Raw genomic sequence first — 26347 nt, 5'->3', positions numbered from 1 at the left:
AGCGCCTCCCGGCGCAGGGCAGGGCGGGAGCCGCGGTGCTGCCCGCCCCCGGCCCGGCCGGCCCGGCCCTGCCCGCCCCCGGCCCGGCCCGGCCCTGCCCGCCCTGCCCTGCCCTGCCCGCCCCCGGCCCGGCCGGCCCTGCCCTGCCCGCCCCCGGCCCGCCCTGCCCTGCCCTGCCCGCCCCCGGCCCGGCCGGCCCGCCCGCCACGGTCGGACTGCGGCTCCCGGCGGCCCCCGCGAGGGACGCGCCTGCGCGGCCGCGGCTCCTGGAACAAAAAACCTGCCCCCTCCCCCGGAGCGGCGCTGGGATCAGCCCGAGACCGCGAGGGGAGAAGCGGGGCCGGGCTGAGGCCGCGGGGAAAGCGGCTCTCGCCGGCGGCGCTCCGCCGCGCCCGGCCTTCCCCCGCAGGCCGGCGGCGCCTCCTCGTCCCCAGCCGGCAGGAGCGGGCTGTCCGCGCCCGGAGGCGGGTGAGTGGGAGGGCGGATGGGGCCTCGCCGGTACGGGGGACGGGACCGTTAGCCCGCGGCTCCCTGAGGGGCGATCCCCTCGGCCCGGAGGGGCTTTGGAGCCGGGGTGGGGACGGCGCCTCCCGCCCGGTCCCCGGGGGTTTGCGCCGCCGCTGGGCGGGTGCGGGGCCGGCGGGTTGGCGGTTCGAGCCCTCCCTGCGCGGCCCTGCGGGTGAGGGGGGGGCGCCCCGCCCTGCGCCGCCGCCGGGAGCAGGGGGCGCTGCCGCGGCGCCGTCGTTTCCCATTGGCTGTTGGGGCGGCGCGCACGTGCCGGAGCCCTGTGCGCGGCGGCGGCGATTGGGCGCGGGCGGGGAGGGGCGGGGCGAGGCGTGCGAAGGAGCCGCGGTGGGGGCGCCCCCTGCGGGGCGCTGGTGCGGCCTGTGCCGGGACCTGGCCGGGGGATGCGGGTCCGGGCCCGGGTCCGTGCTCCTTCCCGGGGCCCAGGGGGAGCGTGAGCGATTGGAGTTGTGGGCACGGGGTGAGGCCTGAGCCCCTCCCCTGGGGCAGTACAGACCTGGGTAGGCCCTCGTGCCCAGGCAGCGCGGGGGAAGCAAAGGCAGCTGAGGTGAGGAGTGCCAGTGGTGACACAGAGTAAGCAGAATGATTTTTATTTTTTTTCTTAAAATCTAGAGGCGTTTAGGTGTTTTTTTTCCCTTTTAAGGCAACTGAACTGTGAGTTCAGTTTAGCGCTGGAATTTCACCCTGCAGATGACAAATCCGTGCTCAAGTCATAGAATGGTTTGGGTTGCAGGGCCCTCCCCAGCTCCCCCAGTGCCCCCCCTGCCATGAGCAGGGACATCTGCACCAGCTCAGGTTGCTCAGAGCCCCGTCCAGCCTGGTCTGGGATGTCTCCAGGGATGGTTCATCCACCACCTCTCTGGCCAACCTGGGCCAGGCTCTCACCACCCTTAGGGCCAACAATTTCTTCCTCATGTCCAGCCTGAATTTCCCTCCTTTAGTTTAAAACCATCACCCCCTGTCCTGTCATAACAGGCCCTGCTCAAAAGTCTGTCCCCATCTTTCTTATGGGCCCCTTTTAAGTCCGGAAAGGCCGCACTAATGTCTCCCCAGAGCTTCTCTTCTCCAGCTGAACCCCCCAGCTCTCTCGGCCTGTCCTCCCAGCAGAGCTGCTCCAGCCTCGGGTCATTTCTGGGGCTCCTCTGGCCCCTCTCCAGCAGGTCCATGTGTGTCCTGTGCTGTCCCCAGAGCTGGCCCAGCACTGCAGGGGGATCTCACCAGAGGGGCAGAATCCCCTCCCTGACCTGCTGGTCACGCTCCTTTTGATGCAGCCCAAGATATGATATTGACCTTCAGTCAGCGGCCAAGGGGAGCAGATCACCCTGGGAAGGGCATCACGGGAGAGACCCCAGACTGTGCTTCTGCAGAGACGTTGGCTTGAGACAGGGACTCAGCAAAGGTGGGTTTATGTGCAGAATCACAGCCAGCAGCAAAGAACTAACCTATTTTTTAGCAAAGAATTGTTACCGAAGTTTGTCAACCTGATGCTCAAGGGAGGTCGACCTAAAATCCTACACCTGTCTGGATGCATAACATCACCTGCCTCTCTTGGATTTGTGACAATGTTTTTAGTCATCATAATATTTTGGTAATTAGCTGTTGTGTTTTTAGTTCTTTTGTTTGCAGGGTTCTCTTGGCAAAGGTTTGGTGTGTGAGTTGCTTGAGAGAAACATCCACCTGATGAGTGTTTAGTGAGTGCAGCCATCCCCCTGTAAGCTGATCGTGTAGCTGCGTTGTTGTCAATGTGTACAAATCTTTGGGTTAATATCTCACAATAAGGAGCAACTTCTACACTATGTTTTTAAATATAGCTGGTATTTGTTTCTGTGTCTAACTGTAACTCTACAATGAAAATAACAAAAACCTATATAACATTAAAAAGCAAACAAACAAACAGGTTTGTGAACCCATTAGGTAAATTAGACGGTGTAAAAGCTTGTTCCCTATAAGTGGCTACTGGCAGCTCTTTGTCTTCTCTGTCAAGACATGAGAATCTTTTCATAGAAGTCTGGTTGAAACTCGTGTTCCTCTGGAAAGACTGGGAATTTGTAATTTTCTGACAAAAAGTTACTGACCCATTCCCACACTCTTGCTTGTGGAATTGACTTTTGTTTCTGGTCTCAGATCCTGGGTGGAAAGAGACTTGTAATAGGATTGACACAAATGCTTTGGTTCAAGGGAGGTCACATGTAATTGGTTCCATGGAAATGGGTGTTCTGGTTTATTTGGTTAAATACAATAATAGGAACAAGGGAGAGAGATGCAGAGGGAATTGAGAGACCAAACAGAGAGTGGTGATTACTCTGAGGTGTGGACACTGGGCACTTCGGGTACTGGCTGTATACCGATTTGATGATATTTTGTCAAGGTGTTAGAACACAAATTGGTGTTTACTGTTGGTTTAGCTCTTTGGGGGAACCCTGGAGGAATTAGAGGAGTTCTGTTTGCCCTTAAATTGGTTTGAGCCTTTTGTTTGCTGTGACCATTGCAGTATGACATAGAAATCCAAAGGACCAGCTCACACTAGCGAGAACAATTTATCAGTCTAGGAAAAGTGCCAGCACCAATTTTGTTATAATTAAATAACTACCAATAGAGTTGAGACTACTTCACTTCTTAAATGTTATGTGTAAGTGTTGATGGACGCACAGAACTAAAGTAGTTGTTACTTAACATGATGTCATGTTGACTAAGTAAATATAATTACATTGGTAAAGACAGAAATTATCAGATGGTCAGGACTGCTGTGATTAATATTTCATTGTGTTTACATGGATTCACTGCAATTCGCGAATGCCTGGGTGCAGTAGGACACTGTGTGCTTAAAAACTAAGTGAATTGTTCCCCGAGTCTGTCTGGCTTTCATACAGAAATGGATTGTTACACTAATGGTTTCTTAACTACGTCAAAGCAGGTAATATATTCATTTTTACATAACTGCCTGTGCTGTATGTAGTTAGAGACTGCATTTTAATTTTATCTAAAATTTCACAATTATATGTTGGTCTATATTGGAATCTTTAGGAATAGTGAAGATCAAATTTAAAGATCTCTTTGCAAACACGAACTTGCAGACATGCATAAGAGAAATCAGAGGTGCTTTTCAAATAAAAGTTTGTGGAATTGTGTTTTACATTTTTAATGATTCTTAAGAGCAGTGGAGGTAGGTGCCATCTGGACTGGCTAAAAAGTCACCACAAGGTGCTGAGTATCATGAAAGTACCTAAAAAAAAGTGAATTAACTCTTACTGTTTTTTAGAGGGGTGTTGTGGTTTAACCCCAACCGGCAACTAAGCCCCACGCAGCTGCTCGCTCGCTCCTCCCTGGTGGGATGGGGCAGAGAATGAGAAGAGTAAAAGTGAGAAAACTCATGGGTTGAGATAAAGGCACTTTAATCAGTAAAGCAAAAGCCGTGTGCACAAGGAGAGCGAAACGAGCGATTCATTCAGCGCTTCCCATGGGCAGGCGGGTGTTCAGCCGTCCCCAGGACAGCCGGGTTCCATCATGTGTAACGGTGACTTGGGAAGGCAAACAGAATCACTCCAAACATCTCTTCCTTCTTTTTCCCCCAAAATATGTACTGAATATGATGTTGTATGGTATGGGACATTTCTTTGCCCAGCCTGGGTCAGCTGTCCCGGCTGTGCCCCCCAGCTTCTCGTGCACCCCCAAGCTCCCAGCTGGAGAGTCCTTGACTCGGTATAAACACTGCTTGGCAACAACCAACACAGCAGCGTGTTACCAGCATTCTTCTCATTCTAAACCCAAACCCCAGCGCTATAGCGGCTACTAGGAAGAAAATTAACTCGATCCCAGCCAAAACCAGGACAGAGGGGGCTTGCAGCTGTGTAATGAACCTGCATCCCAGCCCCAGCAAAGTGCTGCGGGGTCCCTGGGACCAGGTGTTTCCCCTCGGAGCTCTGCTTGTTTGGGGCCCTTGTTCTCCTTGCCGACTTTCTGCTCGGCTGCCCTTGGGGAAAATAAAACCTGCAAACAATGAGCACTGCAGCAGGGATTTGGGGCAGCGTGTTGGTTCACAGCGAGATCATATTTCTGAGCGGCGCGATTCTGCGAATCGTTTCATTAATTAGAGCGGGACGTGGTGCCCTGGGTAGTGCTGCCGGCGTGTTTTGTTGGGGTGAGCCCTTGTGGAAAGCAGTGGGTGCTGCGTCTGGTGGGTTCTGCTGCTGCGAGTTAAATCCCGGGGATGGGAGCTGGATGGAAATGGCGACGGCGATCGCGTTGGGGTCAGCGCGGCTGCGCCGGTGTCGGTGCGAATGGTGAGGCCTGCTCCTCGGTGGAGCCCGCCAGAGCCACGGCTGCAGCCCTGCTGCCTCGGACTGGGGAGATATTAATATATAGTTTAACGTTACGGAGATAAACACGCTTAATTTTTAGCGAGCAAAGGAGCAAGAAGGTTGACTTGAATTGCGATGTGCGCTTTTCCTGAATCAGCCGCTCTGCTGCTTCAGATAAGTGGCTGGAAAAAAAGGCAGTGGAAATATTTCAGGCAGTATGTGTGGAGGGGAGGGGGCAGAGCCTCCCTGGGACGTTAAGGCTTCTTTAGGGCTTCTCTGTTGTCCTCAAGAGCTACTTTTATTCATTTTTAGGAGGGGTTAATAGCCTGGGTGCAGTCTTAGCTAAGAGCTGTATGTACATGATGCTGCTTTCTAGCCAATGAGTCTGGGTTTGTACCTCCAATTTCTGTCTGTGTCCTGGTTTTGGCTGGGATCGAGTTAGTTTTCCTCCTGGTAGCCGCTATAGTTTTGGGTTTAGCATGAGAAGCATGCTGATAACACGCTGCTGTGTTGGTTGTTGCCAAGCAGTGTTTATACCAAGTCAAGGACTTTTCAGCCGGGAGGCTGGAGATGCAGCAGAAGCTGGGGGGGGCACAGCCGGGACAGGTGACCCGGACCGGCCACAGGAATACTCTGTGATATTCCATACCATACAACATCATTCTCAGTATATAAACCTGGGGAGTTGGCTGGGGGGGCGGCCATCGCTGCTCCGGGACAGGCTGGGCATCCGTCAGTGGGCGGTGAGCAGCTGCTTTGTGCATCACTTGTTTTGTGTATTAATTTATTATTAATATTATTGTTATTCTCTCCTCCTTTGCTATCCTATTAAACTGTCTTAATCCTCGAGTTTTTTTCCATTCACTGTGGGGGTGGGCGAGCGATCGGCTGTGTAGTGTTAGGTTAAACCACAGCGACAGGATCCGTGTTGTCACCTTTGCAAACCGGAGCCACGCTGTGTGTCCAGGTTCCGCTGGAGCAGCGAGCTGTCCCATGGAGCTGCTGTGAAATGGTTCGTTTATCTGAGTTATCTTGACTTTCGAGGTGATTTTTCTTGAGATTTGGAGTTGTAACAGCTGAATCTCCACCAGTTCTTTCCTCCTCCAGGCATGTCGGGTTTTTGCATTAGATACGTGTAAACATAATAAGTTGCAACACTCCAATATAAAAATGTGCTCTCAGCAACTGCTGAAACTTTACTCTCAATATATTTATTCTTGTATAGACGATTCTGCCAGCAGAAGCAAAACCAAATCTGATCATTACTTAGGTACTAAATAAATTGAAAGTCTCCTGAATGACATACCGAAAATAGGTTTAAATCTCTTTTTTGTGTCATTGCTGAAATTCAGTTTTTAAATTTAGCACCTTAATTGGGGCTACTTCGCTTTGGAGTTAATCCTACAGCTGAAAAATATGTGAATGACAATGTCACATCCTGGTTACTGATACTGTAGTCTCCAAGGCCATGATTTTGGGGAAAGGTGGTGGTGGTTTGTTGAACCAGATCATGATAATTACAGGAAGGATTGTTCTAATATTTGTATCTTAACTATGATTTAACATTTCTTTTCTGTACATTAATGCCAGTCTGTTTTGCTGTGTTTATGTAGACTGCTGAAGTTCCAAACAGGCTTAGAAAGAAAAATCGATGTAAATTGGGCTAATCAATTAATATGCATCTTTCTAGGCACAAAGGGCTTGTGATCTAGACATGGCACAACATTTTAACTTCGAACATTTAATTCTAGCTTTGGATGAAACAGCAGGAAGCATGAAAGAATAGAAAAGCGAGCACTTCCCCCTGTTAATTTACCTATTTGCTTGTGTTTGTGGTGGGGTGTGTTCTGGGTTTTTGAATATTAATTTTGTTTCTTTGCTTGCCTAAGAGAGGTTTTAGTTTCCTTGCACTGTTGTGTGTATCTGAACAAGTTTCTTTTATTTCATTTTATAGGAGGAAAATGGCCCAAGCTCCCGCGCCAGCACCATCCATCCATGATGAGGACTCCTCTGAAAGCAAAATGGTGGTTACATTCCTCATGTCAGCGCTGGAGTCGATGGTGAGTAGAGGAGTTGGTCACAGCTCTGGATTACACCAATATCTTCTCTCCCACTGGGGAGCAGGAAAGGGATGATGTTATATCTGTACCTTATTGCACGCTGTCTCTTTGCTTGTGGAAAACCAAGCGAAGAGTCGTCTTAATAGTTTCTTGTTGTGATGTGAGTGTTTTAAATCTTATTTGGTCAAATAACAAATGGGAAGTATTTCTTGATTGCTCAGGTAGAGCGTGGTTGAAAGGCGAGAGTGTGTTCTGGCCTTTGTCAGCTGTAATACAGAGAAAATTAATGGTCTTGAGGCTCCTGCCTTGTCCTCAGCTGCTGTACCAATTCAACAAAACTTGTTCAGAAAATACTTTCTTAAAGTTGGCACATCACCTGTTTTGTAGAAGGTACTGATTGTGTGGTGAGGTTTTAGGTTGGCGAGTGGCAATGCCTGTCCTGTTTCCTTAAACCTGAGGCACTGTCAAAGATTTGGTTCTTTAATATTGATTTCTTAAATGATCAACAAGAGCAAAAATTTTATTTTTAGCAATGAAAGTTGGGATGGTTACTAGAGAATTAATTGCAAGCCTTTTTTTCCCAATGGTATAGTTGGTTCCTGAAGGCTTTGCGTCACTTTTTCCTCTCATGCTGCAGTTGTTGATGTCTATAGGTTGCAGCAAAGTCTGATCTTCGGAGTTCCTAGGAGAAACCGATGTTTTGTGAGCGCTCGCTGATTTTCTTAGGATCTTTGCTCCCTCCTTGCACTGCAGGCTCTCTGCTTTACTTCTTTGGCAGACGTTTCTCCCAGCAGAACCCGTGCAGGCAGGTGCAATCCTTCTGCTCGGGAGGAATTCACGGCCGACCGCAGCAACCTGCTGGCAACCACCCCTTTCCGAACAGAACACACGTGTGACAAGTGTGCTGAGAACCAACAAAGCTCCCATACACTCCGTTGAGTGCCTTACTCCAACTTTCAATATGATTATCTAACAGGGAAGTGATAATTTCACGTGGATTGATATCATAAATCAGTTTAATTAAAAACAGTGCAATCTCTGAGTCTAGACAAGGCCTTAATTTCACTGATGCATCTACAATGCTTTTCAGATTCCTGATGAAAAGCACGCCAAATGTATAAATTATGCTTTGCCAATGGCTGATGTTATATTGCTTACAGTACGTTCTGAAGGGTGGATGCTGGCAGCCGAAATAATAACTGTTTTACATCATACCACATACGTTTCTATTAACTGCACTCTTAACTGTGGTAATAAACGCTTTTTGTTTTTCTTTTTATAGTGTAAAGAACTTGCCAAGTCCAAGGCAGAAGTCGCCTGTATCGCTGTATATGAAACAGATGTGCTTGTAGTTGGAACTGAGAGAGGAAGAGCCTTTGTCAATTCTCGGAAAGATTTTCAGAAGGATTTTGTCAAATTCTGTGAGTTTCAGTGCTGTATTTTTGTATTTTGCAAGCTGCTTAATGTGTATTACGTAATGCTAATAACTTTGGGGAACAGAGTTAGTAGTATCATGGCTACGTATTATTGTTACGCTGGCTGTGGCAAACCAAGCCAAGAACACAAAAATGATGGGTAACAGCAGACTTGTTTGGAGTGTTGTCTCAACTGTGGCTAGAAATGTTCATTTTTTCTTAGATAATGTGACTTATAAGTACAATAAGAAGTATTAGACTGTCCACACTCACAACACATCCTGCGTTTCCTAGTGCATGTTAATTTTTCTTCCTATCTCCACCTCTAAGTCTCTTTTTTTCCACTCGTGAAGACATTGGTGGGACATTGAACAGGTCGTGCTGCTTCTGTCAGCTCAGGCGGTCCTGGTTCTTCAGATCACTTTAGGCCTTATGAAAGCAGATGCATATTTTTTACAATAGATCCTTTTTTGTGTAGCTTTCTTATATCACTGTTGTGTAGCAGACAAAAATATGTATCTATGCCATAACGACTTAAAATTACATCTGCATTACTTTGTACTCCACATCTAGGGCGTGTTTTTTGTTTAATTTCATGTCCATAGTAAAAGTGTGGAACTTTTGTGTTCGCAAAACATGATGCACTGAGTACAGAACAGTATTTTTAGGAGTTACGTTTTAAAGATTCAGTGACTTTTTGGGGGAGCGTTGATGTGCTCAGTTAGGAAAGTGAAGTTGATGGACATTGTGTAACAAACTGTTCCTTTACCTACCTAGGGAAAGGGAGAAAATGCAAGTCAAGAGCAGGGTGTGAGAGAAGAATCAGTCTGGGGGGAGTTTAAAAGCAATAGCTGTAAAATGTTCTGTCTTGACTACGTTTGTTTGCCTGTCATCATCTGTCTTATGCTGTTTCTTATTGACAAAAGATACACGCACTCCAAATTGCCTTACTAATATGTTTTTCAAACTAGAAGTATTTTGTGAAATAAAATAGTCAATATTTTTAGACTGAGGTTTAGAAAATGTTAATATTCTCCATTGCCTCACTACAGGTCCAATTAGTTCTAATATTGGCAATAATAAAAGCAATGCTAGCCACAAGGCCAGATCTACAAAGCAACTTAGGTGCCTAAAAATCTAGAGCAAAGCTTCTGAAAGTCTCCGTGACATCTTCCTGTAGGTATCTAAATAGCTCATAAATCAATTTGTCTTGAGCTGTGTTATCTTTGCAGGTGATGATATCCAAAAAGCACGGTGTAGAAATACATGACTTCAGTATTTTTTTTTTAACCAAAGCTCAGTAAAGTGTACAGCATATTGGTACAAATATAAATTTTAACATGCTGAAACTCTCTGCTTGGCATGTCTTGCCGCTTTCTTTTGTTTTTCAAGTGGATGAAGCTATTTACATGTTTGATGCCATCTGTGTGTATCGTCTGTGTGCTTTCACTATAAGCAACGCTGAACAGACTGTGATACTGCAGGCCTGAGAGCATCATGCACAGATCTGGTGTTCAGGAGATGATAGGTGGGAGTCCGGCTACAGCAGTGTGAATATTTTTATAAGCTACAGTGGCGTGAAGATTTTTATTAACTCAGTAGCTCTGGGTTAATTTTAGGCTTGTGCTTAAAAAATGTCTTTGATTGAATCTGCTGAGAGAGCCCCTGACACTGTACTAGTGTGTGTCCCATGCTGCTGGTCTGGACGCAGTCCTCGTGTAGTACTTTACTTGGATGCTCCAGTAATTACGTAAATAAAGCATTAATACAGTTGATTTGAACCTTACTGTTGTGATTACCTCTGATTATTTTCTGTATATCTTATTTGTCATGCCAGTAGTAATTCTGATACAGTATCTAAATGGAGTGTTTAGCTTTTTAGCTCTAAAGTGGAACATCTCAGATTTGGAATTGAGTACAGGCTGAATCCCCTGACCTGGACAGAAGCAGCCTAACACCTCTTCTGGATTACTCTAATAACAGAGGTTGTTAGTGAGTTTAACTGCCACTGATTGTCTGTGTTTATCTTTGTTATAGTATCTAAAGGGCAATCTTCATCATCATCTTTGTCTCTGATCATGTGCTACGGTATTATAGTGAAAATACCATTCTCTAACTAGCTGGCATCTTTTTATGTTGCTCAGAGGCTAATCGCTTGGCACCAATGCAGCTGGTTTAAAAATACCAGTTCTTTTTGATGATGATGTGCAATGTGGAAACTGGTTTCCCACAGTCATTTTCTTTGGCCCTAAACTCTCCTGTGGCCAGCTGCGACTTCTGTGGCTTTTGCTGCTCCTGAAGCTACAGAATATTTTGGAAGAGAAAGAAGTCATTAAATCGTAGACGTAAATAGTAAATGAAAGAAAAACAATAGGAGCCAGGTGGGGGATTGATCCTGACAAAACACTCATGGAGGTGCACGTGTGCCATCACTAATCTGTTTCATATTTTAAATGCAAATGGGGGTCTGTATCTGTGATTCTTGTTTTAGCTTTGGTCTTCCAGTGTACTTCAAAATGGGCACACTTTACAGAATGTGTAGCCTGAAAAAAGGGTGGTGGAATAGTTGCTTATTAAAGCAGTAACTATCAGGATGCTTTCCTGTTGCCAAGCCGGAGCTGGTTTACACCTCTGTAACTCTCAGCCTCTTTTTTCATGCCAGATTTCTTTCCAGCTATTTGGGAATGGCCTCTGTAAAACAACCTCTGTTTGTGCTTGTTCTGCTGGAGCATCTGCTGGAACAGGCTCTTCGCAGTCTCTTCTGTTGGGAACTTACTCAGCTGTGGCTCTCAGTTGTGTTTCTGAGTTTTCACCTCCCTTTTTGCAGCAGGTGACTTGGAATAACTTGCTCTTCTCCAAACTGCAAGACCAGAAGAGCTGGATGGCTGCTCCTGGCCACACTGACTGTAACCCGTCACCATTCCCCAGTCTAATTGTGCTGGCAAACATGATATATTTATTCATACCTTGTCTGTCACTTGGGAGTTAAGACTCTGCATCTCTGCTAGTGAGCATTCCCTTGTCCGTTTTACATTACGTGAGCCAGGTTGCATCATGCTTGTTCAGTGATGTGCTAATGCTAACCCAGCCGGCTCTGCCTGGGCTTAATTAGGGAACAGTTTAATAATCCTTTTTGCTTGGGAGGGTTGTGGGCATGGTAACCGCTGGCTTCCTCTTGTGTATCTGCTTTCCAGGTCCGCAGCTCTCTGTGCAAGATGTTTTTCTGCATTTGTGCCCAGGCCTCTGTATGACTGTTCAGCCTCAGCACTGTTGGTTCTGGGCTCCCCATCTCCCTGGGATGCTACGGAGATGTCTGGAGTGCGTGACTGCTAAAGCTTATGAGATATCTTTGTTTATTTAATAAAAAGCTTCAGATGTTCCTGCTGGAAAGCCAGACACTTTGCTACATCCACTGACTGCCTGCAGCACTCTGCTTTCCCAGTCTCTTAAAGTATTTACTCTGTTTATTTTGCGTCGGTTTCTGCCCCATCCCTACTTTTTTGGGGAGTTTTTCTGTTGCGGTTGTAACTGCTTGATAAATTAACTGTGTTCATTCTCAGAATCTCTAAGAGCTTTTTTGATTTAATATTTAAGTTTCCATCACTTTCTATTTTGTATTTGCAGAATGTAACTGTGAGTTACAGCATGTACCCTTAAAGATTTGATTAGTTTATTCAGAATGCGTCACGTGCTTAGGAGTTAATTTAAAGATAACGTTCCTAGAACTCACCAAACAGTTGCAGTTACAAGTAGTGAAGATAAAATCCAAAGCAATCATCTCCATCTTTCTTACTGTAACAGCTGCTTTTTTTTTTTCCATTGCTGTCTGCATTTGTGCTCACTTAGATGGCTCAGCTTACAGTTCCCTTCTGCCTAACCTTTTCAAATGCAAATAATGTCATTTTTGAGCTGTCCCACGCTGCATATTTCTCACATATTAATATGTGTTCATTAGCTGAACTCTGCATTAATGGCCTAGATTTTTGTCAAAGTCATGGCCATGATTCTCCTGTCTTTTAGCTTTACCTGTGGCCTGCTATACTCTTCTTTTTCTACTGCTGTGATGGCCAGCACTGGTAGCCACACACTTTTGTTGGTCCCCTTTGCAAGCTCTTTCTCATGGTATTAGGGGTGAATTAATCTATTTCTCTCAAATTTTATGTTACTGGCAGTTGCCGTTGTTTTACAAGTCAGTTTACCCCTTTCTTCCAGGTTCCCAAAATGAAAAAGACAAATGCATTTTCAAAATTTGTTACATAGTTAGACACAAGTTATTTTTAAAGAGTCACTTTGCTTCCATCTCTGCCTCTCTGGCTTCCAGATGTGTCAGGAGCAGAGACTCTTGCAGGTCGTGTGCCCGTCCAGGTGTCTTTTTCCAGCCCCTTTAGCTTTAGCTGGGCCAAGCTCAGAGCTCCGTGCAATTTTTCCGGCTTTATTACAGATTTCATTAACTGGCCTCTTTTACAACCTAAGTGGAGCTAGGGCACTTGGCTTGATTGTCAGAAACTTTTCACGCTCTGTCTCTGCCCAGTCAGTTTCAGGGTATGAGCTAAAAGCTAGTTTAAAAAACTCTCTAAGAAAGTTCATTCCCATTTCAGTGGAGAACACCCACCTCGTTCCCTCAGAGTTGCAAACGAGCAGAAAATTACTGTAGACGGCTGATCTTTTTGAAATTTTCTGGCTCCTAAATTCTCCCCTGGGTGATTTGCTTTTCTTGTGGTTTAAGTGATCCTTTGATAATCGTAAAATGATTTTTCTTTAATTTGAGGTTATTGTCTAATTTCCTGAACTGTAAAACTGGATGGCCTTAAAAAGTTCACAGGTGAACTGGGTGGATGCATTATAAAACAAAGCAAAATGCTTTTGGTCACATGCAGTTACCTTCCCTCTTTCATTGCTCCTAGTTATTTTCAGAGGGTAATTTTCCTTAAGCACAAATGATAAAATATATGTACATGAGTGTTGTCACAAAATAATTGTTGCCCTTAAGTCGCCCGTCGGAGTGTTTGTGCAGGGGTGACATTCATACTCTTATAATTGCTTTTTGGCTTTCTCTACCTGGGGGGATTAAAACCCACCTGATTAAAACCCTTCTGATGTTGTGAGATGCCTTAAGTGCAATGGGACTGGCAGCTCTTTTGCTAGAGGAGCGCTGAGCTCCATCCGCTCCAGATACTGAACCTGCCGCCTTTTCTCTTGTTGTTTGCGTGGCACCTCATCTTCAGGTCACATTTTGGAGGAAATTTCAGTCAACTGAATTGTTTCACTGCTAAAGCTTGATTTTTTTTGTTGTTGTTTTTTTGTGTTTTGTTGGTTTTTGGTTTTTTTTTTTTTTGTTTATGATTCTGTGGTGAGATGCAGGCAGTGCTGGTTTTGTCTCTCGTCAGCTCCACAGAGATGCAGCCCGTCCGCTCCCAGCAGCAGCTTTCCCCTTGCCTCCCAGTCAGGTGCTTTGAAGACAGACCTATTTCGTGACCTATTTTAGTCTGCTGCACTCAGACTTTGCTTTAGCAGGCTTCCAGAGTAGGTGTTGTGTAACACCGCTGAGCAGTAACTCCCTTCATCAATTTATACGCATAACAGCATGGGTTTAAGGCAGGCAGCTGTACTGTCTGCTTGGAGAGAGGTCAGCATGTAGCCGTCTCATTGCTGCTGTGCAACGAGAAAAAATTGCCGAATTAAAATTTGATCCTTTCAATATTCTATTTTTTTTTGTTCCATCATAAAAAATTTTGTAAGAGTTTTTGTTGTTTGGTTTTTGGTTTTTTAACTTTAAAACAGCCTATTCCTTTTGTAGTATATCCGTTTTATAAGGATGGTGACAGCTGAGAGATTCCTTTTCCAGCCAAGGCTGGACTGTCAAACCCACTGTGATCAGGAGTTGAACTAGATGATCCTTATGGGTCCCTTCCAATCAGGACATTCTATGATTCTAGGACAGGTAAGAGGGAAGGGTGCTCTGAATAACCAAAACACCTGGATATACAAGAAGAGACGAGACACTCAACCATCCATGGACTCTCAGCACAAAATGAGGATTTGATTGAGTTGGGTCACTGTGATCCTGCTGAATCCAGAAGAGTTTTTGCAGAGTAACTGGACTAATCCTGCGGGATACTCCCAGCTGTGTAGAATGCAATTCTTTTACCATATAACCATTCTTCGCCCTTCCGGAGCCATTTTCCCTGTAAATTCAGCCCCCCGATCCCTCTTGCCTGCCAGGTCTTGTTGCACATCCCCTCCCAGGCGGAGCCCGAATCCTGCCGGATGCTCAGGTCGTTGTGGCAAGGGCTTCAGCAGAGCCTGTTTGTTGTGGAGATATGTCCATCCAGATAAAAATAATGTAATAAAAAACAATAAGGGTTTCTCGTCTACTTAAGAAGGAAAATTTCTGTGTCTTTTTGCCTGCTTTTCATTTGAATGGGAAGTGAGCGGTGTCGTCATCTTATTTTTGCTTTGCTTGTTATTTTTAGGAAGTGTGGGTACATTTTTGAGAAGCCACTGGCAATAAAGGCATTTTCAGTGAATCAGTCTCTTGTGCGGGAAAAAAACCCACCCAAAAAGCAACATTCCGTGTAGCTCTAAATGGAACCTGATGTCTCTTACCCCTGAGTCTGCAATCAAACCCCATCAGCTGTCATTATATACAGGAGCTTAGTTATAATAATATTCTACTTTAGCATTATTTTTTGTGTTATGATTGCAGAGAAAGCAAAAGTTTGAGGCCTGGAGAGCTAAATGTCACGTGGAGGTGGATTTCCAGGGCACAAAGCAGACATGGGATCTGTAAAGGAAGGAAGAGATTCTCTTTTAAATGAAGACACGAGTTTTTTAAGATGATAAATGTGTTTTTACTAAAAGCGTTGCTGCTTCAGCTCATTTCGCAACCCATTTGTAATCAGTTGTTCAAATTGCTGTTTGCTTTCTTGTATTAATGTAGAATTAGGATCCTAGCAGTACCGGTAATGCAAATCGCAAGGTTTCAGACTGCGCTTGCTCACGGGCAAGTCGTGACACAACCATCGCTCTGATCATTCTCGTGCACACGGGAACACACGTCTCCCTTTTTCTTTCAAATGTAGAATATCTCTCTTGTGTTCCCCTATTCTTGCTGGTAATTCTCAGTAAATCTTCGCAAGAACTGAGCCATAAGAAAGAAAAGCTGCCACCTGAAACAATCACTTCTGTTTGCTTTTTAAGATTGGAAGCGTTTTTATCCCCTGACTCCTTTTGCAATGACTTTTGCTCAGAGGCTGGAACGAAAGTGTAGGGCTTTATTATTCTAGAATTCTGTGTGGTGATGGCTTGTGTGCAGCTCCTCCTATTCGGCGATAAGAGATGTGTACTTAAAATGTTTTCTGAAAGATAAAGGAGCTGTTGTGGCAAAAATCAGGTCCTTTCTATAAGAAGTTCAGCTTGGCACATACAGCATAAACTAAGCAGGATATAACGTAACTGCTGTGTAAGACATCACATAGAGCAGCTGTGGGACCCTCCACACAGGCATTTGATTTTTTTCCCTGGCGACGGTCTTGGTCTTTCTTTTCTTGGCCGTTTTGCGTTTTATTTCTATTGTATTATCCCATCCTGAGATTAATAGTGTTTTCCACCTCTTCATGCAAAAGAAATCCTGCTTGGGTGTGTGTCTCAATCCATTGTACTTATACCTCAGATGGCGATATTTACAAAGGTTGTAAGGAGGGTGTAATAATCTTGGTATAAATTTAAATTTACTCATTGCTCATGTGTGTAGATAAGTGCATTTGCTTCTAGGGCAAATCAGTTCTTACGATTTTCTGTCAGGAATCCTCCCTGAGTGTCTATAGTCTAAACTGGAGGGAATAGGTACTGGGAGTTTTAATAACCTATTATTTTATTTTTGTCTTTGCCAGGTGTTACAGAAGAGGAGAGGGCTGCAGAACAGCAGAAAACAAAGACTGTACCACCCGTAAACAGACTGACAGTGGATATTGTGGAACTGGAAGCTCTCAGGAAGTCCGTGGAGGACTTTTTCTGCTTTTGCTATGGTAGGTGCTGTAGAGTTTTCTAAATAGCTGTTCTGGTTTTCCAAGCTTTTATTCCACTTGGGAGTAAAGTACTGCATGATCTTAGCCTTCCAACTATACTGCTGTTAAGGTGATAGATTGGATAGTTTTCCTCTTGATGTATTTTTTGGGATGTGATTTGAGATTATTGCAGAGTACAGCTCATTTCATTATTGCAGAGTACAGCTCATTTCTAGTTTACTTTCAGGAAAGCCTCTGTATCTCAGTGGGCTCCAGCACACGTTAATGCCACCGGTCTTTGGTTTCCTGGTGGGATTTGCACTTTGCTTTCACGCCCGGCCTCTCCGAAGTAAAATGTTTTATGAGGGACACATCCTTTTGCTAACTTGACCTTAAACCAATCTCCTTTTATTTTTTTAATAGGTAAAGCTTTAGGGAAGTCAACAGTGGTACCTGTGCCATATGAGAAGATCCAGAGGGACCAGTGTGCGGTGGTAGTGCAGGGTCTGCCCGAAGGACTTGCCTTCAAACATCCAGCAAACTACGATGTTTCAACCCTGAAATGGATTTTGGAAAACAAGTCTGGGATCTCATTTATCATCAAAAGGTTATTTTCTCCCTCTTGTGCTGGTCTGTCCAATTGATTTTTATTTTTAATTAAATACATTGCAACCTGTTTCTGTTAAACAGGAGTGCTCTCTCTTTAAACTCCCAAGTAAATAGTGATGTCTTTGCTAAAGCTGTGGGTTTTTCTTCCCCTGTTTCTACACAGGCCTTTCCTAGAGCCAAAGAAACACCTCGGTAAGTTCATACTTACTCAGACCAGGCAGAAACAGATCAGAATTTTAGTTTAGATAGCAATATAGGTACAAGATTTGTTCAAATGGATAAAGTGGCAAACGGAAATTCCTAGACTGTGAGTTGCCTTACTTATGAAACTATAACCTTTTCCTTTTTGTGTTTTGCCAGGAGCAACTAATTAGAGATAAAATTTGTTCTGTTGCATTCTTCAGCCTTTTACTGAATTTAAATTTAATGTGAATGGGATAGTATCCTAGGGAAAGGAGAAGTGAAGTGCATTGCATTTTTAAAAGATGCCAAGACTTTGCAGTGCTCTGTGTTCCAACACATAGCTGATTTGGGCATTTATAGTTTGTTTTAAAAATTAATTTAATCTTCTGAAGTGGCTAGGTATTGTAGTTCCTATGAAAGCCTCTATATATTAAAAAATCTGAGCTAGAGTGAGTTTTTTAAAACTCCGCAAAGATTCACTTCTGGCTTAGTAGAAAATCCCTTCTCCTGTTCCTTTCATAGGATCATGTTGCTTTACTTGCAAAATTCGCATATGTGAGGATTTATTTTATGAAGAGGATGAGGCAATCTCTATAGGAATGAAGTCAAAAAAGAAAAGTTCCACTTTCTCAGGTGAACCAGCCAGAAGTTGATGCTGGGTTAGTAGAATTAGAAATGTGTTGCCTGTGCCCAGTGAGAAGACCAGAGTGCGGGAAATTACAGAGATTCTGGTAATAATATATTTCTATTGAAAATGCAAGGCAGGTTTTCAGTGTGGTAAATGACATTCTAAAAAAATTAGCTATTTGTGTCTAGCTGTAATTTAGGACTAAGCCAAATCTCTATAAAACTCTCCATTTTCTTTTAGCAGAGTTTAGGTGCAAGATTTGTTTCCCAAGATTTTCACTTGGCATCATGAAAGAGAGCAGTGAAAGGCACGGTGTAATGCACATTTCAAGTAATTTTATATTGGCGTTGCTTTAGAGATTAATAAAGCAGTTTAACAACATCTTTCCCTCGTATCTGTGAATACAGAAAATATGCACATACGCTTGTAAAACGTGAACAGGGTTTCACCTCATGAAATCAATGCTACATTTTCAATTTGTATTTAAGGTAAAAGGCATACAGGAAATTCAAAGTTTGTCTTTTAACTTTCAGGAGCTCATATGACAGATCCTTCACATTCAGTTATACCTCCAGGTGGAAGGTGAATTTAAAAAAATGTCTTTGTTGTTGTTGTCTATGTATTTTCATATACTTTATCTTAATGTGCTTTTTCCGTCCAGCTGACCTTTGGATAACTTTGCTTGCCTGGGATTATAAAAAGCATAAAGCTGAAGTTTCTCTTTACTTTCAACCATTATTTGTGGGGAAACTGTTACAAATTAAACAGATGGCAAAGTTTCCCCTCAGTTTAATTAGCCTAACGAGTGTTCTTAATTCACAGTCAGGGATAAGTTTGTCATGTTTTATGATACGGCAGCGATGGGGAACAGATATAATGTTGCTTCCTTCCCCCTCCTCAATTAAAAAAAGAGAACTTTGTTTGTTTGTTAGTAAAAGAAGTGGTTATATCTGGAATAAATCAAAAATTGGTTAATGTGAAAACGGGGATCAGTTTTTCCTGCTCCTGAGTTTGCTTCTTATTAAATGGTAAACACGCTTTGAATATTGTGTATGTCCCAAAAATATAGCGATAGGAGATTCCTGGCAATTCCCTTGAGATAAATCAGATGAGCCAACACGCAGGGATTTCACTTTTGTGTTCCTAGTTGGGAAAAAAAATACTGGGAGATTGATTTTATTTGACAACCTGTAAAGCTGGAGGAACTTTCCAGAAATGTGATATTTGGTTTTGCCAATGTATTCTTTTGTCAATGTGCTCATTTTGTTTATTTTTGTAGTTGTCCTATTAAAGTGAAAACGGAACCCAAAGAGGATTCTGGTATGTTCCATTTTTTGCCCTTATTCACAAAGCAATGGCCAGTTTCTGTTCAGAAGGCTGAATTTAAGCAAACATAGGAAGCTCCAAGAGCGAAGCAGAAAAAACCCATGCTTTGTGAGAAGGAAAAGCTGCTTTCCTCAAAATTGTCTATTTTCAGTTGGAGTTTTTCTCAAGTATTGAACCTAGCCAAATGTTTCCATTTCTAGGTGGAGGAGATTTGTAAAATTTTGTAGACTAAAATAATTTATCTTTGTAAACAGTTTTAAGTTGAGAAGAAGAAAATCCTCAGGTTTTTATTTCGTTCTAGTTCGAGATCACTTGGTGTATTTGTTAACATTACTAAAATATTGAAAAAGCCAGAATGTCCATTTTCTAGCTAAAATGGAAATAAATAATAACCAGCAAAATGTGTTATTTCTGGTTAAAAAAAATGCCCAAGCATTGTGAAGTTCCCCAGCAGGTAGGACACGATTTGGGATTGCAGCTGCGTGCACTTTGAGGTAAAGACGTGAATAATCCCATTAAAGCCAGAGAGAGGACAGGTGAGCTCAGAGATAAACTGATGACTTTCCCTTTTCTTGGGTTGCGCTGCGTTGCTCAGCATTTTGTGTAGGAATTCAGGTTTTATATTTAGTCCCATTTTTTTCTTTCCTTTGGGTCTTTGTGCTTCATGACTTTAAACCTGCGGTTTGAGAGCCCTTTGTGGTTCACGTTTAGCTTGACGTACGTGAAGAAGTTAACTTGAGTCAAGTGAAGTCAGTCCCAGGCTCTTTGCAGTGCTGCTTTCTAGGCGTTTTAAGTAATTCTCCATTTGTTTTGGAAATATTTTAGGGAATGCTGTGAAGGCTTGCGCAGACTGTATCTGAACTTCACTGTACAGACGAGCGAGCAGGAGTAGGTCTGCAAGTACTTTGAGTACAAGTAGTGATAAAATAGTGATAAAATATTTTGGTTTTTGCCTCTTGTAGTGGGCAATAAGGAAGATTTTTTTTTTCTTTTTTTCCCATTCTTCACATCCAACGTAGCATTTGCAAGGGTGTCTAGATGTAGCATTTAATCCTGAATCCCTTCTGAGGGTGACCAAACTGAAATGTAAGAAACCAGCAGGTCACTTTGTTACTGATGGTTAAGCTCAATGATTAAGTGTCTCAGCACCTGAAAATCTTTTTCTTTTTTTTTTTCTTTTTTAAAATAGAGACTAGCTAGGATCTTGGTGGATGTTTGGGGTTTCTTTTAACAATCTGGTTATTATTAGTTTCCGTATTCAATTCCTTTGTTTCTACAGGAGTTTCTTTGGAAATGGCAACAGTAATGGTGAAGGAGGAATCAGATGATCCTGACTACTATCAATATACTATTCCAGGTAATGATACTAACTTTCATGTGTGTTTATCTCATGAAAGGGTTAATTGCTTAAGTGTGGTTCTCTCTGTGCCTCTCTTTTTACTTATGTTGGTCATTAAACATGCCATTACTTAGCTCTGTTAGGATACAACATTTCCATGCTGGCTATCAATTAAGTTATTCTGAGGAATACCAAAAGAGCTCAAGTGCAACTTCAGCATATACATATGTGTGTGTTTGGGCTGGAGGAGAAATTCCAGGGGTCTTTTGAACTGCTTGGGTTTTTTTTCTGAGGATCGAGTGTGCAGACTGTGATTCCAGTGATTTCTTCTGACAGGAAATAAACCATAGTAACGATGCTGCCTACAGCACTGCTTGGATCTCTTCTTCAATTTAAATTTCAGTAGCTTTCATAGTGTATCAGTCACTTTTCTTGGATGGAGTGACCACTACGTGTTTAAATTGTATCGAAAGGCTTATGTATATAGACAAAATATAACAACATGTGTGAGGTCCGTGACTTGGGCTCTGTGCATGTGTTAATATGTCTCAGTTGCTTTGCCTCATCTCTGCATATCCAGTTAATACTGCGTGTCAGCCTCAACTAGGAGCGGAAAAAATAAACCGCTCTTTCTGTAGGTTGAAATGAGCAGTAACTAAGAAGTCGTGATTATTAATGGCAATATAAAATAACTAGAACCCTGTATTTATTATTTCAGCCAGTTTGCGTTTGTTGTTACGTTAATTGAGCAATACAAAGGAACGCAGGTGAGCTGCGTGTTCAACAACAAAGTGCAGAACAGCACAGCCTTTCATTTTGTAATATTAGGAATTATTGAGATAACACGTTTAGACACAAAGATTCTTGTGAATGTGCTTTACAGCACAGCAAAGTGTCACCACTCGAGATCAGAATTGGAAAGGTGAATTCTCTAGTGTTAGGATTATCTTTTTTTCATTATTTGTACATTGCCAAGCTGCAGGGGACAGGGGGGTTTACAGGCTTGATATAATGTAGTAAAAATAGGTACTTTCTTGAAGACAACCTAATCATGTTCCTTCCAAAGCCAAGTGCTGTCATCTCTTTGCTTTTCAGCCCCTTGCAGCTTTTCACTTCATGCATAAAAACAATGTGAGTATGTAATCCAATGGCTTTGAAGAGAGTGTGTATTGAAACCTCTTCCTTACAAAATAGTAAGCCATTTGTCTGAGCTGAAAAATCCTATTTATACAATATGCTACCATGGTGAAATCTAAGCAATGTGAATTTGGAGGTTGGAATTTCTGTCAGCTTTTACAGAACTCTAAATTTAAATCTTCTGACTGGCGAAGAGCAATGTGTATCTCATTCAGATAAAACGTCATTAAATTAATAACTCTCCTTTTGCCTCTTCCCAGTGTAGTCCTCCAGCCTCACATTTAAAACGAGACACAACTGAGTATATTGGTAGAAGCGATGGGGTCCTGTGGGCTAAAAGAGATTTTACCATTTCAAGTCGTGCTGCCTTCCCTGCGGTAAAGCAGCTTCTTCAAGTTGCTACCGCTCAGATTTGAGCCAAAGGTTGTACAAAGTGCAGGGCACTATAAACTTGAGAGGAATTTAGGGGTTTGTGTTTGCATGAAGGGGCTGTGCAGAGAAGGGAACATTAAAGTCCCGTTATCCTGAGGAATGGCACAAGCCTGCCCAAGAATTGCCTTTGTAGAGATGTGCTACAGAATAAAGAAAATTGCTAGGGTCGTGGTTCTTACTAAAAATACCCTCCGGCAAAAGCTGGGCTTATCGATTTATGAGAAGAAACAACTTAACTGTTAGAGAGCAGCAATCTGCTTGGGGCTTCCTGGAGAAAATGATTTACTGATGACATTTCACAGTTACTGTTTTTCTCTGAGTGTTTCCTCTCTCAAGTCTGTACTGCTGACCAAAGCGCTCTGTGCCTCGGTGGCACACAAAATGCTCCCATTAATCAAACAAGGGGAAAATTATACCTGTAGGTGGACGTTCTTTTAATCTTTTATTATCTGGTAGTCGGTTGCAGCATTTGGATGTCGCCACAAGTTAATACTGAATTACTAAATTTAGCAATGGTGTAGCAGTACTCAGGAAGAAGACTGAGAAATAGGGACTTTAGCCATCAAAAACTTCATGTGGGTGTTTTGAGAGTATTAGGGGCAATTTTCCATCAGTGGGCACTAGAAGTATGGCAGTACGTGGTTTTTTCCAGTGTCCTGGACAAATGTGAAGGTCACTGCAGTGTTAAATGCTTTGGGTGTCACCAAAGACAGCCTGTTCTGGAAGAAAGGTCCAGATTTTGACGGTGGACTCAATGAGGAAAAGAGCTGAGCGGAGATCTGCAGGACTAAGGAACACACACGGGATCATTCCAACCATCACAGTTGCTATTTCTTCATATACCTTATCTACAAGTACCAGTTATTATGGCTCTTCTTAAAATGCTGTTTCTTAGTTTAGTGGTTGAAATGTGGTTTAGTCCTTGTACTCTTAGGTTGAACGTATTCCTGTGCTGTGGGAATGATTCTTTTTCCACGGCTGCTGCGGAGGGACCAGCATTTAATCCAGCCCAAGCTCCAGACCAGCTGGGGATGTGCAAGGCCTGAGCCTAAAGCCAAGTAGCAGTTCCTGTGTTCTGTACTGTGTTAACACAACATCTCTGTGCCCATAAATCCTCTGAGCTTCTCTATGAGCCTCCTTGCAGACAGGAGAGGAGAATGTGTGACTGATGCATAAATATATTGGATCGTGTCAGACACACATCTTGGCTTCTTACTAGAAGGCTGCCCACAAGACCCAAGCTATCTTAAAGGCTTTTCGTGGAAAAAATGAGGTCAAAATACCACTGATGTGAACAACTCTGAATCAATTAACAGAATAGAATTGAGAGCTCTACTTACTTGTTTTTTCCCTATTTACAAAGAAGCAGGAATATCTTAAGAAAATTCTTTTGGGACGCATACCATCTTCAGTCCTCTTCATGAGCACAGAGGAAAGCAAGGCTTTTAGAGACAAAGCCCACGCAGAACTGAGTAATTTGCTGACGAAGGCCCAAACATTTCCTGGCAGAGGTGTGTTATCCTGTGAATTTTGTGGATGCAAGTCTTGAGTTACCACTGACACCTTGAAATTAAAACCGAGAGAACTGGAAGCGGAAGGAAAAGGCTGTAAACAATGTGTCCTGGGAATTGGCTGGTCCGGCTTATAAACTGCTGACATCTTTTCTGTGTCACTGTTCACCGTGTGGTCGAACAGCACTGACAGTTTTGGAATTTCAGGAAATGTTAGAGGGAGACATTTAAAATATAGGATATTCATCCAAAGCCAAATGAGTTTGAAAATGTCCTCTGCCCCAAATGGGAATCTAAACTGTGCTTTCATTCTCACCCTGGAATGTTGAAAGTCATGAACATCTTTCCATGTGTCTCTAACAACAAAATATTTTTTCTTTGGGGATCTCTTGGAATACTCAAAGTAATGTCCATTTTAATGGGGCTAAAACTGTAAAGCTAGCCCGGCAGTACTTTAACCATAATGTGACGCTCAGCATGGAGATCCTATCTTAAACCAAGAAATTCCAGAGAATATATTGAAGAAAACAAGAAAGCACGATGTTGTGCTTCCTGAAGGCATTCTGATATTACCCCAGTAGTTGCATATTCACATTGCTGCCATCTGCGTCGTGAAAAAAAGACCAAAAAAAGTGAGCATCACTGACGGTGCAAATCCAGGAGATGGTAAATCTGTTGCTTCTGCCCAGTGGCGCGGCTTTGGAGTGTGGTGTCAGGACATAATCCATTAGGAACTGAGAGATTTGAACTCGGTGTAAGGAATAGCTGTGACTGGAGGGAATGGCATCTGCTCCTGGTTTTAAAGGAATTGTTAGAAGGTTAAAAATGACATATTTGTAACGGGCATTTCAGAAGTTTGCGATTTATGGCAATAGCCGTGTTTTACACAGGTTTCACCTCAATGCAGCATCCCAGCCCATGTCTGTGATTTAGGTGCTGGTTGGTATTTATCTGCTCACGAAAGACCAACTTGTACTTTAAGTGTTGCAGAATCCTACAGATCTTACCGTACTGCAAGGTTTTACTTCTAATGCGTCCTGTGGTTTTTGTAATTAAATCTCCCACCTTTGTGACCATCCTTCCTCTGCTATACCTGCTGCAGCGGAATTAAATTCTTACCTCTCGAGTTTCTTCTTTTTTCATTTTTGTGATTTCCTCCTACTTTTATTTCTAAATGGAACTTTTTTTGATCTTGTTACCACCGTAATTGGTTTTGGCTTCTCCTAGTAATGTGATCTGTGTGTATCTGCCTGCTTTGTGCATGAATGTATTAAAGTGGAGAAGTATCTGCTTTTGTTAATATCTCCTGGTGGTAGAACTTTCAAAATTCTTTTAAATTTCATTTTCTAGTCTTTACTAAATTAAGCTAGCAGTATATATGGGTTTACACTTTTTAATTTCCGAAACATGTTTTTCATACTGTTTTTTCCTCTGTCAAAGCTTCATCATAAAAAAAAAAAAAGCTGCAAGTTTCATAAAATAATCTGTGTGGGCTACTTGAAAAAAAAGTGATGGGTTTACTACATGTACTGTGGTTTTCATTGACATTAAAGCTGAGGGGATTGAATTTGCTGTGCTTAATCCCAAGGGCTGTAAGCCTAGGAAGTATATTTTTTAACTGAAGAAATCTTTCTTTGAGTTTCAGTGTGTCAAAGACTTCTCATTTTTCCTTTTTTATTTGTGTCACAGCATATATTTGGCATGAAGATAACGCAATATAGAGACTATTGCAGGATATGTAGGTAAAATAATCGTGTCAGGTTTTCTGAATTAAGGAATAAACACCAAAATATGTGCTTATAATGGGATATTTGCGTATAATGGGATGCATGTTTCTGTGTGGCAGTGCGTTATGAATTATACTAATTGCATGTTCTGAAGAGTTCTTAGGAAATGACGCTCCCATCTGGCTGCATACATTGAATATGCTTATTTAAATAAAAGCAAATTTAGTCCACGGAGATGTTTTCCAGCATACCCAGGGAGCTCATAACGGCTGCAAATCAGCTGTTTGGGTCAGAATTTCTTCTCAAGGGGCCCAGAGCCCCAGCAGCATCTCTGGCTTCTGCCACTGCAGGTTAAAGTAACACTTTAGTGGGGAAAAAAAACCCCAAACATGTAAAACAAAGAACCTTGTGTAGGTTCCTCACTTGAAATCCTCTTAACTTAAAACCCCTTTGAAAATCTGAGCAATCAAATTAGACAGAACTGTCGCAACCAAACATTATTTTAACCACCTAATAATCGTCTTTTTCACTTAAAAATTGAATCCCCAAATATTAATTTTCTTGAATAACTCATAGTATTTGATACCGTATATGTACTTGCAGTTGCCTGAAATACTCACTAAGTCTCATTCTGACAACAGTCTCTTTTTTTCTTACTGTGTGTATGAAATAATGAATTTAAAATATTTCACTTGCCTTCCTAGTTAGCAGTAGCTTTTTCCATTGTGAAGCTATTAATATTTGTTGTTGATAAACTTTTTAAACCTGCCTCTAAACGGCCTTAATTTCTGGGAAGTACGTGATCTTCTGCAGGTCGCTTTTGCAAATGAACGCAGCGATGATTTGATTTATGCAGAACAATTAGTCCAAATCCTTCAGCTCCAGTGAGTCCTATACACATAAGCAAGTTTTATATACCTATTTTTGTGGTATAGAGCGATCTCAGGCTCAGTGTGAAGCCACTTGTGCGGTAAGCGGTTCACTCTTTTCAGTGTAACTGCGGGAGTGCCAAAGCATTACGCAGTAGGATTTTAGGGGTGTTAATTTAATCTTCTAAGTGTCGTTTATGTGTTACTTTCTGCAACAGCCTTTTTGGAGCGGCGGGTCTGTCGCCATCCAAAGAGCTGTTGTGATGAAAAGAAACGGCCCTG

General features: G+C 42.8%; 1 protein-coding gene across 3 annotated transcripts in view; it reads left to right on the top strand.

Moving 5' to 3' along the window:
• The first annotated feature begins 297 nt into the window (after nt 1–297).
• Nucleotides 298–26347, top strand: part of GTF2I (general transcription factor IIi) — a 59069-nt gene continuing 33019 nt past the window's right edge. For 2 of the 3 annotated variants that reach the window (XM_065646980.1, XM_065646978.1), the window contains exons 1-10: nt 298–468; nt 1797–1924; nt 6778–6883; nt 8166–8304; nt 16191–16325; nt 16728–16911; nt 17077–17105; nt 18258–18306; nt 19004–19044; nt 20330–20407. In XM_065646980.1, coding sequence (XP_065503052.1) covers nt 6785–6883; nt 8166–8304; nt 16191–16325; nt 16728–16911; nt 17077–17105; nt 18258–18306; nt 19004–19044; nt 20330–20407 — 754 coding nt within the window. In that variant the 5' untranslated portion in view covers nt 298–468; nt 1797–1924; nt 6778–6784. The remainder of the gene's footprint in view (nt 469–1796; nt 1925–6777; nt 6884–8165; nt 8305–16190; nt 16326–16727; nt 16912–17076; nt 17106–18257; nt 18307–19003; nt 19045–20329; nt 20408–26347) is intronic. The other variant, XM_065646979.1, reaches the window with a different exon arrangement.

The sequence above is a fragment of the Caloenas nicobarica genome, chromosome 17, assembly GCF_036013445.1.
Source record: "Caloenas nicobarica isolate bCalNic1 chromosome 17, bCalNic1.hap1, whole genome shotgun sequence".
In the NCBI taxonomy this organism is placed as follows: Eukaryota; Metazoa; Chordata; class Aves; order Columbiformes; family Columbidae; genus Caloenas; species Caloenas nicobarica.
This window is presented reverse-complemented; position numbering and strand designations above follow the sequence as displayed.